Source organism: Vombatus ursinus, unplaced genomic scaffold (assembly GCF_900497805.2).
Source record: "Vombatus ursinus unplaced genomic scaffold, bare-nosed wombat genome assembly UNPS02001287.1, whole genome shotgun sequence".
NCBI classification, from domain to species: domain Eukaryota; kingdom Metazoa; phylum Chordata; class Mammalia; order Diprotodontia; family Vombatidae; genus Vombatus; species Vombatus ursinus.
The window spans coordinates 9,630,321-9,649,249 of NW_020941065.1; the positions used below are offsets into that span (position 1 = coordinate 9,630,321).

An 18,929-nucleotide genomic window follows, 5' to 3' on the forward strand; every position below is an offset into this window, starting at 1 on the left:
CGGTAAGATGGCGTTGCCTGGCTGGGGAGGGCCCTTGACTTAAATGAACGTTCGGGTGCATGTCTCTCCAGAGAGAATGTGAAGGACCCCGGGTCTATGCTCCGCTGCCCCCGCCTGGAGCCGCCGTCTCTTACCTACAAAGTATCCGATGAGAGTGCAGTGGAAGTAGGAGACCTTCTGCATGCGGCCCGAGATGTTGGCTGGGCCCGGCGCCCCACAGGAGTCACTGCTGGCCTGCTTCTTGTAGTTGTCATAGCGCAGCACAAAGCACAGGAGGAGGCCCGGCATCACGATATCGCCAATGCCCAGCATGGAGAAGTGGCTGCCTGTGGAGCTAGAGAGCAGCAGAGCCATGGGGGGTGGGGCCCAGGCCCAGGCCCAGGCCCGGACCTCCCCTGCCCCACCCCCAGGTAGCAGCAGACCGAGCTGGCCTTCTGCTTGTCTCTTGGGAAAGAGGCAATTCTGATGTTGGGTCCTGCCCCAGGCCCCATGGGGGCTACCCCTGGGCTGGGCTGGGGGGAGGGAAGAGCCTGCAGATGCTGCTGCAGGAGAAGAGGAGGAGGAGGAGGGCTAATCCCCTTCAACCAGATGAGTCAGCACTAAACTTGCCCTTTATCACCAAGCACCTAGTTCACTACTTTGGGTGCTTAAGCCAGTATTCCTCATCTGTGAAATGGGAACAATAGAGTCACAGTGTCCTGGAGAGAGAAAGCAAAGGGCTGAACTTGAGATCAGATGGTTATGGGCAAGAGAAGAAAATTAAAGTGAGAAAACACTTCACTGAAAGACAATGCGGGCATCCTCCCCCTCAGGGTGATTTTATCTGCATGTCTGCTGCCAATATTAACTGCACATAACGTGCTTAAAAGCCTCAACACAGCATTCCTACCTCGGAAAGACCAGTTTTCCAGGAAGAGACAATCGAGGAACGTCTCGGCCCACATTTGGTCCCAGGTGAAGCTTCCGGGATAAGACGTCAAGGGGGTTGTCAGCTGGTTGGGTGGCCACCTTGACCATGACGTTGCTATTGAAGATGTAGGCAGAGAAAAAGACCTGGAAAACAGAGACGGATGTTAGCGTAGGAAACATGAATACAGGAATGATCTTCAGTTATTTCTCTCCCCATTTTCTTACTCTCAAGGTGTGCCTGGCCTGAGGCCATTAGTCTCATGAAAATATGATTTTTGGTGAAACTCAGGAAGCAAGTCATTCTACAGGTCACCCTATGGTATTATGCTGAGGCATTCACAATTTGGTAAATTAAATGTGATTAAAAGAAACCAATCCCTTATTTATTGAAATGCATGGCTATGGACACACTGCTTTTAAGATTTGTTTTAAATTAAAATGGGAGTGCTAAATTGAAGTTCATTTTAGCTCTTGGTCTCTGATCCTTGGGACCTTTGTCTGCTTGGAAGAAGGAAATGCACACAGTAGGTGGACGCACAGGGCTTGACCAGCAGGGAGGGCCTCAGCAAATTAGAGGCCAATGGGGACCCAGGGGGCTACGTGGCTTGTGCTTCTAATCCATCTGGGATGGTTTTGCCAAATTATAATGGCTGGCACACCATCACATGTTTTAAGTGAAGACAAATGGGGGAAAACCTTTGCTACCAGTGGGTCCTTAATTCTGAATGTCCTTCCACAAATAGCCTCTTAAGGCAACCATCACAGCTAGGGGGCGCCATAAGTGCACAGAACACTGGGCCTGGAGTCGGGAAGCCCCGAGTTCGAATGTGACCAAGACTCTTCCTAGCTAGCTGCGTAACCTCCGCCTGCCTCAGCATCCTCAACTGTAAAATGGGGATAATCGCAGGACCTCCCTCTCAGGGTTGGTGTGAGGACCAAATGAGAAAACCATCGGAAAGCCCTCAGAAGAGCGCTCAGCATAGCAGGCGAAGGCTTCCTGCTTCCTTCCTCCACCAAAAGGCAGATTTCAACGTCCCTTCACTTTGGCTTCTACCTGTGGAGGGTCTGTGAGAGTTCAGATAGGTTTAAATGACCTGGATGCCCTCTAGTCAAAGCTTGAAGGATGAGGCTTCAATTCTGGGGATAGAATTATGCCCAGCTGAAGGGCACAAAGAAGGACCACCCCCTGCAAACATGGAGCACGTGCTTTCAGGAAAAGGGAAACTTACCCAGAAGACATCATAGATTAGAAGGCCTGAAAGAAGCAAACAGGAGACCTTGAGGCTCGGCAGGCGGACGAAGGCGATCATGGCCACACAGAGGCCCATGGCGAGAGCTGAAAGGGAACAGGAATGAGTGAGTGCTTGGGCAGTGGTGGGAGGCACACAGGGAGACAGCCCAGACACGTGACTGAGGGTGGGAGTCCTAGGTCAAAGGTCTTTTCAAGGCTTACAAGTTCTCAGTGAATTAGCAAAACTGAAGATAAGGAGGAGATTCAGAAGCAGAGTTGAGGGCTCCTCCCCAACTCTCTGCCCTGGCTTAAACCCTCTTTTCAACATAAAACCCAATGTAAGCACAAACACCACAAATTAAAGGATTCGCTTTATGCTATGTTGATCCCCCTGATATTTGGAGAAATGAAAATTTCCACCAGGTATCAGCTGTCCATGTTCTAACAGTCTAGATGCATGGAAAACAGAAATCTTTTCAGGATATGGAATGTGAACACGTTAAAAACAATTTATCATTCAATTTTGTTGCTGTTCAGTCATTTCAGACTCTTCATGACCCCATTTGGGGTTTTCTTGACAAAGATAACTGGAATGGTTTTCTATTTCCTACTCCAGCTCATTCTACAGATGAGGAAACTGAGGCAAACAAGGTGAAGTGACTTGCCCAGGATCACACAGCTAGGAAGTGTCTGAGGCCGGATTTGAACTCAGGAAGAGGAGTCTTTCTGACTCCAGGCCCAGCGCTCTGTGCACTATGGCGCCACCTAGCTGCCCCTTATCATTCAATATATCCAAGTATTTTCAATGTGGTGTCTCAAAGATTCTTCCATCCACAATCACAAGAGGAAAATCTAGATTCAATTAAGGCAGATCTGGTTAAGAGTTTCTTTATCTGGTCTATAAACATATAAAAGAATGTTTTTAAAAAAGTTACCTGTCTAAAAGTCCAAGGTATAATTAACACCAACTCATCTATTTAAGGACAAGATTTACCAGTTACAATTCATTTTTGGGAACAGAAATGTGTGGCCACACACACACAATAATTGTTCCACATCAATACTGTTAGGAAATACACAGGAGGGTACATATGCACCAAATACAAGGGTCCAGGAAATCAGCTGCCTTAAGCAGCAGAAACAGCTAAAGCCAAAGTAGGAACAAATGGGCCAGATGCTGAATGCAACTGATAAGTGAAGACTGGACCAGAGTGTGCGGGAAAAGAAGATGAAGGAGGGCAGGTGAGAGGTGGAGGGAAGCAGAGACACCAGGAAGTGATGGATACATGAAGAGAAGGTGAGGGATGAGGGGTGGAAAGGAATGCAGACCACGGGCACGTGGGGTATGAAGTGAGACGCACAGACTTGTCTGTGACTGAAATTGTCCTTGACCCCTTACACTCTGCGCCTCATTCTCCTTGCTCTTCCTCATCACCACCCCAGAACAGAAGCTCCTTGAAGGTATGAGCTGACACTGCTTCTGACAGTGCTTAGCACGCTGACTTGCTCCCTACTGCGAGATTCCAGGGCCAACCAGAAGCCTAAAGAACAGATGGTGGGAGGCGGGGAAGCTCTGCTGTTAAACGCACACACATCAATCACCGGCCATAACCGGAGTGGCCTGTGTGACCTCGTTTTCCATGGTCACGAATGGCTGGCTCACCACACGCCAGGAGCAGAGCTGTTGCTCTTCTCAGTGACCATGATCTGACCAGTTTCTCCGTAGCAAGAGGCAATACTGATACTTACCAACCTTCCAAACTAGACATTTTGCCTCCACTTTCAACTTGGTGTCATGCTTCCTACGCCATAATTCAGGACGTGATGATCATTTCCTGACTCTTCTAACTGGACAACAGCAACTGCCTGCTCACCAGAGTTCCTGACGCATCAGGAACTCCTGCCCTTCTCCCATGTTTCTGCTAAAGTGGGCCATGGCCAGGACCACATTACCTCTCCTCCAAGGCATGTTGTTTCTCTTAAAACATCCCTGACAAGTGATCATTCAAATTCTGTTTGGAGACCTCCATCAAAGAGGAAAATGGCCATGTCCCAAGGCAGCCTATTTCAATGCAAATTATTTCAAAAAAATTTATTATGTATCTATGAACAAGAAACTGTACTGGGGTAGGGGATACAAAGACAAGCAAAACCAGCATGTGTCTTGAAGGGTGAATGTACGCTCTGCTCTGGAGAAAAAACCTCCCGAGACCAGTGTGACAGGAGGGGATGTGAAAAGGACAAGAGTGCTGGCACCTGTGGGGAGAAGTGGCATCAGGGCCAGAATACAGCATCTAGCAGTGGAGAACAGGACATCATTCTGGAAAGGCAGGCAGAAGCCAGGCTGTAGAGATGCCTGGCTCAGGCTTTGGGCAAGAGGGAGCCACTGAGGGTTCTGAGCAGAGGCTGACCTGCTCCTTAGAAGATTATTTTTGGAAGCCGTGTGATGATGTTCACTTTTAGACAACTCTGTTTATGAAGAATTTTTAAAAAGTTGAGCCTAACCCTGCCTTTCTTCCATTGCCCCCACCCCTCTCCATTCTGCCATGTCTAAGCCCTCTTTCCCTTGAGGGCCCTTCCAATACCCGGACGCAGCTCTTGTGTTTCACACCCTATCTTCTCCAGGTTCCACACCTCTGCCCTTTAAAAGGAGCTTTGATTCCGGAGTCCTGTCTCTCGGCGTCCTTTCCTTCTACCCCTTCTAACTCCCACATGTTAATTTACCCAAGCACTAGCATGGACTTGGAATGTTCTTCGTCCAGTCTGCCAAGGTTTCTGCTCCCCCTTTTCCATGTAGCCGCTATTGCTGACTGCCCTGTCCACAACAGCTCATATTTAGATGAGGCTTTATGACTGACCAGGTGCTTTCCTTACAATGAATCACGGAGGCAAATATTTCAAGGATGACTTTGCAGATGAAGAAGCAGGTTCTGAAAAGTCATGGGATTTGCTTAGTTACATTGCTGGCATGGGGAAGGATGGGGGACCAGGATCCTGGTCTTCTGATCGCAGTATTCATTCAGGAAGGTTTCCCAAGTGCTTACTATGTGTTTGGCACCAGAGATAAAAGGGCAAACAATACAGCCCTGCCCTGAGGGAGCCTGTATGCTATTGGAGGGGAGGGAGGGAGGGCAGGGCTTCCAAACACTTCCAGGTACTTGTGCACAAAGTAACACAAAATTATTTCAGGAGGATGGTGGGGCTGGTCGATAGGATGTTACCTGCAGGGAATAACTGGCTGAGTTGCTCTTCTGAATATGCCATGGAAAGGCAGCTTTCTTTAGTGCTACTTGATTCAAACTCCTAAGCCTCTACTTGGATGTCTCGCTGATGAACGGAATTATTATCCTCTTCATGAACACATATTTACACTCTGTTCATTATCTGTACAGGCCGTTTTGCCTGAAGGTGTCTTAGAGTTTAAGCCCTCTGATAATAAGAAGTACAATGTTATAATTCTCTGTATTTCATGTAGAATAGTACCAAACAATTTTATAAATGCTATTTGATGAGGAAAATTAAGAAATGGAATTATAAGTATTCACTAAAAGAATCTCAATTGGGGGCAGCTAGGTGGCTCAGTGGACAGAGCACCAGCCCTGGAATCAGTAGGACCTGAGTTCAAATGCGGCTTCAGACATATAACATGCACTAGCTGTGTGACCCTGGGCAAGTGACTTAACCCCACTGCCAAGCCAAAAAAAAAAAAAAAAAAAAGATCTCAATTATTATCCTGCTTCATCCTTAATACATGTTGTGCGACCAGGAGGAGGGAGTACCTTTTGCCTCCTTTGGTATCTCCAGTGCTTAGCAGAATGCCTGGCATAGAGAAGCCACTTAATAAATGTTTAGGGACATACATATCCTATATTTAAAGACCATATGCCTGAATGCAGTCTTTCAGAAATCGAGTTTTTGAAACCAATAGCAACATTTTCTGATGATTCACAGGCTAAAAACAGCTGCTATAAACAAGCTACTTAACTAGTTTGTCATTTCAGGGCTGGCAGAGATGAGAGGAGGCCAGATAATCTCTGAAGGCCTTTCCAGTTCTGTCCCTTTATGAACTATGCTTAGTCAGCTTTTAGTTAATGGCATCTCCTTGCCAAGTCCACATAGGCCTCTCCCATGACAAGGAGGCACAACGGCTTGGGTGTGAGACCCTTATCACATACCAGGGCAAAAAGAAGATCTGAAGCATCCCCTTGATGCTGAAACATTAAGGAGACGTTTACAAGGCTTGCCCTTGTCTAGTACCAAAGCATGCGTCAAAATGTCTAGGCTAGGACTAAAGATCAAGCTTCTAATTCAGTTACACGTGCAATTAAAAAAACCCTCATCCAACAGTGATGCTTCCAAACAGGGCGCATCTCCTTATGGCTTAAGTCTAGAAAGACAATTCCTATGCCATGGACATCAGTATTTCAGAACTTGCCTGTTTATGACCAGAAAACTACACTATTATCACTCAGAAAAGAAAGAAAGACAGATAATCCTTGAGGCCATTAGGGAAAATACATTTGATCCTGTGCCTGGGACAGGAAAACTTACCAACCGCAAATTTTGATAGGAAGTTATAGGCTCTGAGCTTATCAGAATTTAGGGAATATGCACCAAGGAAGCAGGCCCAAGGACTTCTGGCAATTCTACATCTTTTAAGGAACTGCTTCTCTTGTCAAGTCACCTTAAATGGGCTTTCATCTTTCACTCCTGGGCCCACCCATTCTGGGGCCACACATACAATCTAGGGAAGGCACAGAGGCTGACATCATTTACCTGAGTCACAAAGAAAAGCTGGGGAGGAAATGTGACTGATACCAATTCCTGCATCTCATTAGGAATAGCCTGAATCCCAACTCAAATCTCTTCCTCCCCTGAACTTCTAAAGAAATCATTATTATTAGTTTAATATCACTACCACCACGAATGCCTCATCTCCCCTGGTGGACTGTGTCTTCCATTCTGTGGGGGAATGCCACATTTTGTTTTCTTCACATGCCTAGAGCAAAGTACCTGGCACAAGACACAAGATTTGTAGGCTTGCTGAAAGGATTTAGAGCCTCAACTTCTTAAACAACTTAAACAACTTCTCCCATTCTAAAGGAGATAGGGAGAGAGGGGGAGAGAGGGAGGAAGGGAAGGGGAGGGGGAAAGGGAGAGGGGACAGGAAGAGAATCCATATCCAGGACCTGGTTCCTTTCAATCGAGTGTCTTTTCTGTTGTACCATGATATATATTTAATGTTATAGTTAGTAAGTTCTGGTTTAAAAAAAGGTATAGATAGTTCTTGCTACGAGTATATTTAGCATGCAGAATCCGGAATCTAAAGAACAGAATAAATAATTTCATATAATGTGAAACTTAAAGTGTCAGTCTAGAACATGTGCTACATTGTGGCACTTACTGGCAAAGTCTCCTATTGCAGCCTTGCCTTATTAGTTACTAAATGAGGTTCAGTCTGGTGCCTGGATTTTTGACCCACTGACTTGAATTTTTAATAAGAATGTGATGAAAACTGAATTGCTTGTCAGTTAAAAAAAGTATCTGCTATGCATTATATGTTTAAAACCAGATTATATATTTAAAATAAACAAGTTTGAAATTGTTTTCAATACCAGCCTGCCTGATAGTTAATGTTCCCTAGTCAGGGAAAGTGCAATTAAAATGTCATTATTTGCTAAAGAAAGCTTAAGACAGAACTGAACTCCATAGATGAGAGAGGGAGAACTAACCAGACATGAAAGACAATGAATTTTAACTACCACGTACAGCTAATTCTCCAGGATGGGAGGAAACACAAGAGGTCAGGATAGATGATGTGCTCTTGCCAGAATTAGCTGAGATGGACCCGGGTGAGAATCAGAGGTCTCAGTGCACCCAGCACCTGCACTGGGAGTGGAACAGCTACACTTGGACAGATAAGCAAACTATGGTAGTTGGCTAATGGAAGGACCTTAATTAGTTTCGAAACTTGAGCTACCAAGATTGGCTGGGCCAGAACTTACCTCCTGGACTAAAGCTGAGACGGAGAGACTCCAGCTTGGAGGAAGAGGCCAATCCAGTTAACAAATTAAGACCAGGGTTAAAAAGACTTAATTTGGAGTAATGTTAACTAAGAGAAAGTACAAAACCAACTGGTCTGTGTAAAAGGGACAACTTATACGATAAAACAACAGTACTACAAGGAATGCTGATCAATGACCAACTGTGGTCAAAACACGTGGCCCTCCTCCTGGTGGACTCAAGAGTGCACACTGGGCCATTTTGGGGAACATGCCGATGTGGGAACTTGTTTTGCATGACCATACGTGTTTGTCACTGGGGTTTTGATTTTCTTTCTTTCTCTATGAGGGGAAAGGGGGAGAGGGCAGATTTTAGTTGATTGAAAAAAATTAGTAAAAAAACCCTAGCTGTTTAAAACATTTCCCCATTTTTCTGGTTGTTCAGTCATTAGCTGTGTCCGACTCTCTGTGACCCCACTTGGGATTTTCTTGGCAAAGATACTGGAGTGGTTTACCATTTCTTTCTCCAGCTCTTTTTACAGATGAGGAAGCTGAGGCAAAGTGAAGTGACTTACTCAGGGTCACACAGCTAAGAAAACGTCTGAGGCCAGGTTTGAACTCAGAAAAAGGAGTCTTCCTGTCTCCAGGCCCAGCACTCTATCCACTATACCACCCAGCTGCCCATATTTTACCATCTTGCACCTTCTACTGTGAATGTATGCTCTACAGGTAACAACCTGTCTTTCATCTGAAATCTTTTCCTTTCACACCCTTCCTATGGGAGTTCACTGAGAGCTCCCTCCTGATGACCCAGCTTCCTGGGCCACCTTTTACCGCACTGGTTGCATATATTTATTCGTTGAGGGAAGGGAGTTGGAAAACTCTGGGCTCCCATTTCTACTTCCAAGTTCTCCCTGTACTACCACCACCTCTTTGGAGGTTCGCTCGATCCACATTTATCACCCAATCAAGATTCTCGTAGCTGGTGTCTACAAACCTCTAGGACAGCCCCTCCCTGAAGCTTTCTTCAGTAAATTCAGTTCCTGGCTCATTCTTTTTCTCCTCAACTCCCACCCTCACACTAAGAGATTCCAACATCTATCTCAATAATCCTGTCCTCCCTCTTCCCCACCATGATTTGTTGTGTTCCTTCTCTCTCTCGGGCCCTCTTTTTTTTTTCTTCCTCTGCTTGACCTCATCAGCGCCCATGGATTCAATTATTATCTGTATGCCAATGAGTCTCAGATTTACTTATCCAGCCCTAACTTCTGTCTTAACCTTCTCACTGCAAAGTCTGAACGGATGTCCTGCTGACCTCTGAAGCTTGACATGTCCCAAACTGAACTCGTTCTATTTTCTCCAAGCTCCCCACCCCCATCCCTTTCTGACTATGTCGCCTTTCCTACTCAACAAATGCCGGTGGCTCCCTGCCAGCACCAGGGTCTGTCTGGGGGCCAAAGTGCTTCATCCCCTGCCCTTCTAACCTCTGTAGTTTCTTCACACCCTCGTCCTCTGTCATCAATGACACCAGCCTCCTCGCTGTTCTTCCTGTGAGAGTCTCCATTTACAGGCCCCCCAAGCCTGCCCTTCTCTCTCTCCACCTCAGCCTCTTGGCTTCTCTCATCCCACCTTCTAGGAAAGCTTTTGGATGCATCCATGTAATTTGGACGGAACCCCACAAGAAAATGTCTAACGGAGAGACGGATCAGGTGACTGATCAAAGCGGCTGAGCAAAAGGACTCTCCTCCTGACGCATCGGTTTGGGAGAGTGTCATCCAGGAACTGTCACATGCACAACGCCTAATGACAGGGTGCCCAGTCTTGTTAAAGTAAAAAATTTACTACTGAAAATTCACAAAACTAAACCAGCATTTATTTAAAAAATTAATTAAACTTTTGAATGTTGCTTTTTTGCAAGTTTGCAGTATTTTACACTTCTGAAGTTATTCAAGCTTCATTAAAACAGTGTCAGGACTTTGGGGCATTCTGCATAGCACTGGGCAGAGCTGGTTGGATGGGCTTTTGTTTGGGGAAGAATCTTACAACTTTATAATTTCCTAAAGGTTAATATAGACTGCTGTTTCTCTCCTATTCAATTTTGGGTCTAAATTACTGTCCAATTACATTGTCCAAAATATATTTAATGACAGATGAGTTCTATGGGCTGTTCATTCAACTGAATACAATTGTGTAGGCCAATGGTGTGAAACTCAAATAGAAATGGATCCCCCCTGCCTCATATTGACTTAGAAAACCACAAATTAACTTTGTGTTCTATTGTATTTTCATTTACTTACTTAAATATTTCCTAATTACACCTCTGGTTTAGGCAATAGGAACTCTTTACCCACTGAGTTTTTCCTGTATGAACAGTTAGCCCACACTTTTTAGAATGATTATGGATCTCATTTAGGAGGTTTGCAATGTTCTGGGCTTGGTAAAAATCCATCTAAAGACATTTCCAAACAGGACTGTCTGGAGGACCTCCCCGATGGGATCTCCAGGGACTGTTTTCTTGGCCTCTGTTCTAGACCTCTGATAACTAGTGAAGAGTATGTCTTGCTGTTTGGTGTCCCCATTTATGACTCACTTGGTATGACTAGCCAGGATATACTGTCCAAAAAAGGTTCTCTCTGTGCCATCACTCTAGAAATCTTGTCCAATTTTGTATGGGAGATACTCTGTGGGAAGAGTTTCCATACATTCACCATGCTTTTTTTTAATAGCCAACAAACAAAGTGGGATTTTTTATTTTCTACATAGTTCAGCCAAGAATATAAAAATAAAAATGCAGTGTACTGTAGAGTAATGCCTATGAAAACCTGCCTGTTGCCTTCTAAGACCCCCACCAAAGGATGCCCTCTGTGTGTGTGCAGCTAATCCTCCTACACATTTTTGTTTCCATCACTGGAAAGCAGACGCAGAAGCCAGGAGTTATTGATGTTTTCTTGGTTGCCTTTTTGGTGTAATAAGGCGCAAGATTCCCCCGCCCCCGCCAAACCTGTGGGATCTTTTGCTCCTTCAGTTACTCTGGGAATTGATCCCTCAATATCTGAAAATGGTGTCATCTCCAGCACAGACAGTTTCTGCCTAGAGCTGGTCTGGTCCATTTGCTGCCATTGCCACTGCTGCTCCAAGCATGCCTAGGGTTACTGTGTGAGTCTCAAGGGCGAGGGGGGCGCTGGCAGAGATTCTGCTATCCTTGGTGAAAGAGGTGGTCATAAACATCTGTATGGTGCTTCTTCTTCCTCTCATCCTCCAAGTTTCGCCCTCAGGAACGTTTTGCTCACTTGGGTAAACTTTCTTTCAGTTGCCTTCTCCCTTTAATGTTTCTCTCTACTTACGAAGCAATACTGCTTATAACCTTCTGCCATCCTTAATAAGGCATTTACAATTAGCTTATATTTAAAATGAGTTATTCCCCTGGCTGCTAGTATCTCCCACCTGGCAAGGAGCTCAGGTGTCTGATGATGACAGAGGTGGTTTTCAGTTTCTTTTGGTCTCTTTATGACAACTGATTCACATTGGTTTAACTTCTGGAAGAAATTACTGTAATAGTTCTACGTACCTTTTCCTCCATCCATTCGCTGTTTTGGAAGTACCAATAACTTAAACAGCTCAGGCTGGTTCTGGAAAGTAATTTAGAATTATGCTAAAAAGTAAACAAAATACCCATACTCCTTGATTCACTGCTAGGCATTAACCTCATGGAGGTCAAAGACAAAGGTCCCATTATACATCAAAATATTCACATTAGACCTTTTTTTTAGTAGCAAAGAATTGTAAATGAAAGAGATGTGCATTGAAAGGAAATAGATAACCTGTTATGGTAAATGAATGTAAAAGTACTGTGTAACAGCAATACTGTCTGATGATCCACTGTGAATGACTTAGCTCTTCTCAGCAGTACAACGATCCAAGACAATTCCAAAGGACTCAAGATGGAAAATACTATTCACCTCTAAAGAAAAAACTGATGGAGTCTGAATGCAGGTTGAAGCAGACTCTTTTTCACATTCTGTATTTTTTCTTGTTCTGCCCCCCACCCCTTGGATCTGTATCTTTTTTCACAATGTGACTAATATGGTAATACGTTTTGCATGATTGAACATGTAAAATCTATATTAAACTGCTTATTATCTCAGGGAGGGGGGAGGTAAGGGAGGGAGAGAGAAAATTTGGAACTCAAAAATATTTTTTAAAAAAATTTATTTATTTTTAGTTTTCAACATTCACTTCCATAAGATTTTGAGTTTAAAATTTCCTCCCCCTACTTCGCTCTGTCCTCCCCAAGATAGCGTGTAATCTGATATAGGCTCTACATACATATTCATATTAAACATATTTTCACATTAGTCATGTTGTAAAGAAGAATTAGAACCAATGTGAGGAACCACGAGAATGAAGCTATAAAACAAAACAAAGGAAAAGGAGAGCAAATAGTATGTTTCCACCTGCATTCAGACCCCAGAGTTCCTTCTCTGGATGTGAACAGAATTTTCCATTATGAGTCTTTTGCAGGAATTCCAAAAAAAAAAAAAAAAGAATGTTAAAAATTATCTTTACATGTAACTGGGGAAAATATTAAAAATATTACTGTGTTGTAAGATGATGAAGAATTCAAAGAAGCACCAAAATATGTATGTAAACTGAGGAACAAAGTAAACTGGGATGACGACACCCATGGTCACAACACTGTATGTGGAAAACCCCAAAGGACCAAACAGAATCCTATGTAGTGCTAATGGCCACGTCCAGTTCCAGAGAAGAGCTGCTGAAATGGAGCGTCCTGGGGCAGCTAGATGGTGCAGTGGACAGAACACCGGCCCTGAGGTCGGGAGGCCCTGAGTTCAAATGCGGCCTCAGACCAAACATTTGACACTTACTAGCTGTGTGACCCTGGGCAGTCACTTAACCCCAATTGTCTGCCCCCCCCCCAAAAAGAAATGGAGCTTCTTTCTTCAGAGATGGTGGGGCTACCAGGACAGAGAATATCGCTTGGATCATCACAGACCCCGTTCGTGAGCCATCTGGTTTTGCCAAATTGCTTTTCCTTCTCTTCCTGTTCATTTGTGGCAGGGAGGTGTGCTGGCTCTGTGGGAGGCGCTTCGAGGAGGGCTCTTGTCATAGTTCTTGTCTGGGGCCAAGCTGGTTCTTCGCAATTGTGAAACATTCATCATGCGGTTTTTCTTCTTCACTGGCATGTCTTCTTTGTTCCGCTTATTTTATTTCTCATCAGTTCACGCGAGTCTTTCCAGGATTCCCCACACTCACCAGGCTCACTGCTTCTCACAGCACAGTAACATCTTCCATTCCATTCAGGTACCACAATTCTCCTCATTCCTCTATCAACAGGCACTGATCCCCTCCCCCCAACCCCCTTCCTGGCTACCACACAAGGTGTACTACAAATACTGGTGTATAATGGGCCCATTTCTTTTCCCTCTTGGGGTATGTGCCTAGCAACGGAATCCATGGGACAAAGGGTATAGACATCCTGGTTACTTTACCTGCTGACCTCTTCATTGCTTTAAGAATGGTTAAATGGATTCGCAGCTCTCCTTACAAGGGCCTGTCTTTCTACAGCCTGTTCAATGGAGGAGGAAGAGGCGGACGAGGAGAAGAAGAAGAGACAAGCAGACAAACGAGGGAGAGGGGAGAGAGGGGAGGGAAGCTAGGGGGAAAGATGAAATGGAGTTCTTTGTGCTTACAAAATAGTTCATGTGTAAGTGCAACAATGGCTAAAGCGTGGTTCACGGTAAATGGCAATAGCAGCCACAACAGCACTTTTGAAGTTGGCAAAGAGCTTCATATGTATTTCCTCATTTGATCCCCACAACAACCTTGAGAGGCAGGTGCTGTTACTGTCCTCATTTTATAGATGAGGAAACAGGGCAAGAGGGAGGGAGGAGAGAGGAGTCAAGTGACTTGCAGAGTCAAGCAACCAGTAAGTGTCTGAGGCAGAATTTGAATTCACGTCTGACTTTGAGCTTTACTGTTTGTTGCTGGGCCAACAGAATGTAACGGGGTCAGAGGCCCAGCAAGGGCTTCAAATATCTGCACATTACACGAAGAATATTGTGGTAGCTAAAAATACACCCCGAAGGAGGCTTAGAATGACCTCTGGTAGCCGGAAATCATCTAACACAATATGGACTCTGAGTCTCCTAACACCCAACTCAACTGTCCTAACAGAGGATCAATTCAGAGGTATTCAGCAAAAGTCAACAAGCCCAGTTAACCACTGCTGTTTCATCAACTTATTTTATTCAGCATTTGTGTTGCTAGTATTAAACATACCACCCACCTAAGGGGTTGAGCTAACACAAATTATCCTATTCTCTCAGGGAGGAAGACTTTTATCAAGTGACTTGATCAATACTGGAGTAATTTAAAAATAAATATCTACATAGTAAATACTTCACAGGTTTCTTCAAATAGAAAAGGAATGAAGCACATATATAGGCATCCCAAAATGCCTCTGCCAGTGAAGACAGATGAAGCTTTTCTCTGCTGTCTATCAAAAAGCCAATTCACTAGATGAGATTCAGGGGATGTAATCATAGGAGTAGTTAATCTGTGGTCTGAAGTAATAGTTAATCTTTCTTTTACAGTCACTTTGAAACACGCAAAACACATTTTTTAACACAAAAAACAAGACATGTTTAAAAAGAGATTAACTTATTTTAAATAGTCTTTCAAATTAAACATATATCAGATCTTTCTTCCTTCTAAGATTACTCTCCTGCAAGATATCCAAGTGATTTCACTGACACACCTTCCACTCTCTCCCATTGGATTATGATCTCTTTTAAACAGACAACAGGGGGTTTGTCTTTTCACGCTAAACTGTGTAAACATGTGTGAATCTGTAAGTCATTTTCCTTCTCTGCATAATATTTAAGTTATTTTCACTTATCAATTTCCAGAAACAACCTACGCATTAAAAGGAGAAATTCAGATGAGAAAAAAAGGCACTAAAAAGCTTATCACTACAAAACGAAAATCGTTTCAAAAATTCTGCACATTTCATTGTCTAAACACATTGTGGACACTCAGGTCCTGAACAAAATGACCAAAGCATATATTTTTCTTAATGACAATGTAACAGAAGGACCGGGTGATAAGCCACACAACAATAATTTTATCTGTCACTAACTTAATAAAAGGTAAGGGTAATCATGAGTCGGAAACCTAAAAATACAGCAAAGTCCATATCGCTAGAGAACTATTTCAAGGTTTAATCTTTTTTGGTTTAAAGAATCCTAAAGTAGTGTTATATATGTAGCACCTAAATGTACATTCAAGTTAATTCAATTCACTGAGTATTTATTAAGCACTTACTATGTGCCAGTCCCTCCATTTCTCCTGCTCCGTCATCCATCCTCCCACTAGCCAATCCACACTGCAGTTTCTGCCTTCTCCATGCAAATGACCACCTTTCTGCTTCTGTCCTTGATCCCATTTTCCCCCTTTCTCCTCCAGGACGTGGCCCCTTCTGACAACTTCACCTGCCACTACACACATTTCTTATTCAAAGGACTTCTATTTTTACTCCCCCTCACAAAAATGCCTAGATATCTCCCATCCTTTAAAAAAAGACCCAAACCTTCATTTGATTCAGTCAAGCTACCACCTTTTATCTTTCCTCACTTCCATGAACTCCTAGAAAAACCCGTCTATCCTAAACTTTCTCAAAGCACACTCACTTCTCCATCTCTTGGAACTGCGTTTCCGACACATTGATCACTCTATGCTTTCGCACAGGCGGAGCTCTTTTCCTGGAATGGACTCCCTTCTAATCTCTGCCTTTTGGAATTGCTTCCTTCAAAGCTCATTTCCAGGGCCGCTGCTTTCAGGAAGTCTGTACTGCCTACCTCCCATGTCTCCGGATCTCTTGAAAGAAATTAGATGCACCTATATTATACGCATTTAATTTTCTACGTATACTTCATAATCTTGGCGCCGTGAAGAAAAGGGGTGTTTCCTCTCTGTCTCTGTCCCCCCGGTATCTGATGAAACGTCTGGCACACAAATGGCATTCGATAGATGTGGCTGAAAGAAGGCACTGACTGTGTCTGTGGTACAAGGGATCAAGCGGCAACAGAAGAGAAAAGAGCTCTGGTGGCACAGACCTGTCGAGTGATGGCTTCTTAACACCAAAAAAGGAAGTAACAGAAGGATCAGGGATTTCAGAAGGGAAGACCAGAACGGCAAAGAGTAACAGGCTTGTAAGCAAGAACAACTTCTGTGGAAACCAAAGATGGGGCAGAACACAGGACCCATCCTTCGGGCTTACCAAGGTGTGCCATTACCAAAATACCGGGGAACAGGAAGAGAGAGACGGAAGGTAGCATACCTGTAAGATCATGTTAACTCTAAAAGCCAACTCCAGCTACTCACCATCCATGAGGAGCCAGTGGCCAGTCAGAACCCAGATGAGGACAAGCATGACAGAAAGGGAGAAGGAGAGCAGCTCCGCAGCAGTGAAACGTCCACAGCAGCCAAAGGAAATCCTAGAAACAAGCCATCAGCACTGGCAGATTAGTGAGTGAACAAAATCACCTCTGGTCCTTAGAGAGCAGAAGCTCAGTGATACAGTAACAACAAAATGAACCAAGATGCTTTACAGGCAGCAGGTACAAAAACATCTGCTGACCCAGATAACCTCAACCTTCTTTGGACTGGGTCATACAAGGTTCAGAGGAATTTCAGGGCTCATCAGGGTAACTGGCTCTTTAACTCAAACTATTAACATGAGTGCTAGCAGGTGCTACACAGATTATGTCTAAGGAAAGTAAACAAGGAAATTCTTTTCATGAATGAGCAAATAAAGTATTTACTAAGAGCTTACTAAGGGCAAAACAGTTACTTTAAGCCTAATAGGTTACACCGAAAATATGTACTCTTATTCTGTACTTAACTGCTGGGAAATTCATTTGCTTTAGTAAGATTAGTCCACTAAAAGTATGGTATAAAAATGGAAAATGGAAAATGCTGAAGGGGTCTTGGAAAATCTGGTAGATTCACTGTTGGAGGAGCTGTGAATTCGTGCAGCCATTCTAAGACGAAGTTTGGAACTTTTCCTAAAAAACTGGTAAGATGCCCTTACTCTTTGACCAGTAATACCACTCCTACGTCTCCACCTACAACAAAGAAATCAAAGAGGAAAAAGATCTATATATACAAAAATATTTACAGCAGCCCCTTTTGTGGTGGCAGAGAACTGGAAACTGTGGGGATGTCCAACGATTGGGAAATGGCTGAACAAATTATACGAATGGTATGGTATTGACTACTGCTGTGTTGTAAGAAAAGGTAAAGGGGATGATTTCAGAGAAACCTGGGTAGACTTATATGAACTGATGCAAAGTGAAGTAAATAGAACCAAGAGAACAATTTAAAAAAGGTAAGTTTTATTGATATTTTTTGTTTCTCACATCATCATAGCCATTCCATTAGAGCCATTATATTCCATTATAGCCATTATAGCCCAATTATCCCGCTCCCTCCCAGAGTCATTCTCACACGACGGTATTTTTTTTTAGAGGAAAAAAAAAGTCAACACAACGGATTCGATACGATGAGAAAGTCTAAAATGTGGACAAAGCATAACATCTGTGGAAATCTCACCAACCCTTGATGTCCTGCTGTGTCTTTCTCTTTCCACTGTCGCAGTTATTGTGTATATTGTGTTCCTGGCTCTGCTGCCTTCCCTCACTCAAATCAAAGTCACTTACGAGTCATGGCATCATCTCCCTGATGTCATGGTCCTCTTCAAGAATGAAGGACAAACACAACAACCAACCCTTTTGGCCAGTAACCCTGAGGGTCTTCCCCTCCCAGATGGATTTTCTTTTCTTTTCTTTTTTTGATTAAAGGGGCCATCCCTTGACTCACTTCTTAAAGAGAGGCACCTATTTACTGAATGGCTTCACTGAATACTTTACTCAAAGTGAGAACCTGAAAAGACCTCAGCTTAAAAGGGCCAGGGTCTCCCACTGCATCCAGGGCCATCTCCAATCGTCTTGATGAATATCTGGTCACCGGACCCAGATGGCTCTGGAGGAGACAGTGAGGCTGGTGACCTTGCACAGCCCTTCCTCGCCCAAATCAAAGTCAACTGCAAGTCACGGAATCTCCCTGATGTCATGGTCCTCTTTGAGAACAAAGGACAAACACAACAACAATCGCGTAGATCTTTTCTGTATTTCTCTGTATTTATCACACACGTCATTTCTTACAGCACAGTAATATTCCATTACATTTATGTATTACAATTTGTGTTAGGCATTCCCCAATTAATGGCATCTTCGGATTTCCAATTCTTAGCTATCATCAAAAATGCTGCTATAAATATTTTGAAGTATAGGGGGACTTTTTTTTTCTTCTGTCAATGGCTTCCTTGAAGTGTAAGCTCAGTAACAGAGTCTCTGCTTAAAAGGATAGGGATATTTTAATCACTTTATTTACATAAAACCAAATTGCTTTCTAAAATGTACCACTTCACAGTTCTACCAACAGTGTATTTATTAATGTGCCTATCTTTCTTAAATCCTCCAACACTGTTGCCATTTTTTGCCACTTGTGAGGTTGGACCTCAGGGTTGTTTTGATTTGCATTTCTCTTATTATTGTTGACTTAGAGCATTTTTTTTCATGTGGTTGTGAATACTTAGTTCTTCTAAATAATCCTTGTTCATATCCTTCGACCATTTATCTATTGGGGAATGGCTATTTTACACACACACACACACACACACACACACACACACACACACACACACA

General features: G+C 43.6%; 1 protein-coding gene across 2 annotated transcripts in view; it reads right to left on the reverse strand.

Moving 5' to 3' along the window:
• The window catches only part of SPPL3 (signal peptide peptidase like 3), a 145,179-nt gene that overhangs the window by 3,557 nt on the left and 122,693 nt on the right, over positions 1-18,929 (reverse strand). For both annotated transcript variants that reach the window (XM_027864181.1, XM_027864182.1), the window contains exons 6-9: positions 16,546-16,658; positions 2,139-2,245; positions 890-1,053; positions 135-334 (exon numbers count right to left, since the gene is read on the reverse strand). In XM_027864181.1, the coding sequence (XP_027719982.1) occupies positions 135-334; positions 890-1,053; positions 2,139-2,245; positions 16,546-16,658 (584 nt within the window). The remainder of the gene's footprint in view (positions 1-134; positions 335-889; positions 1,054-2,138; positions 2,246-16,545; positions 16,659-18,929) is intronic.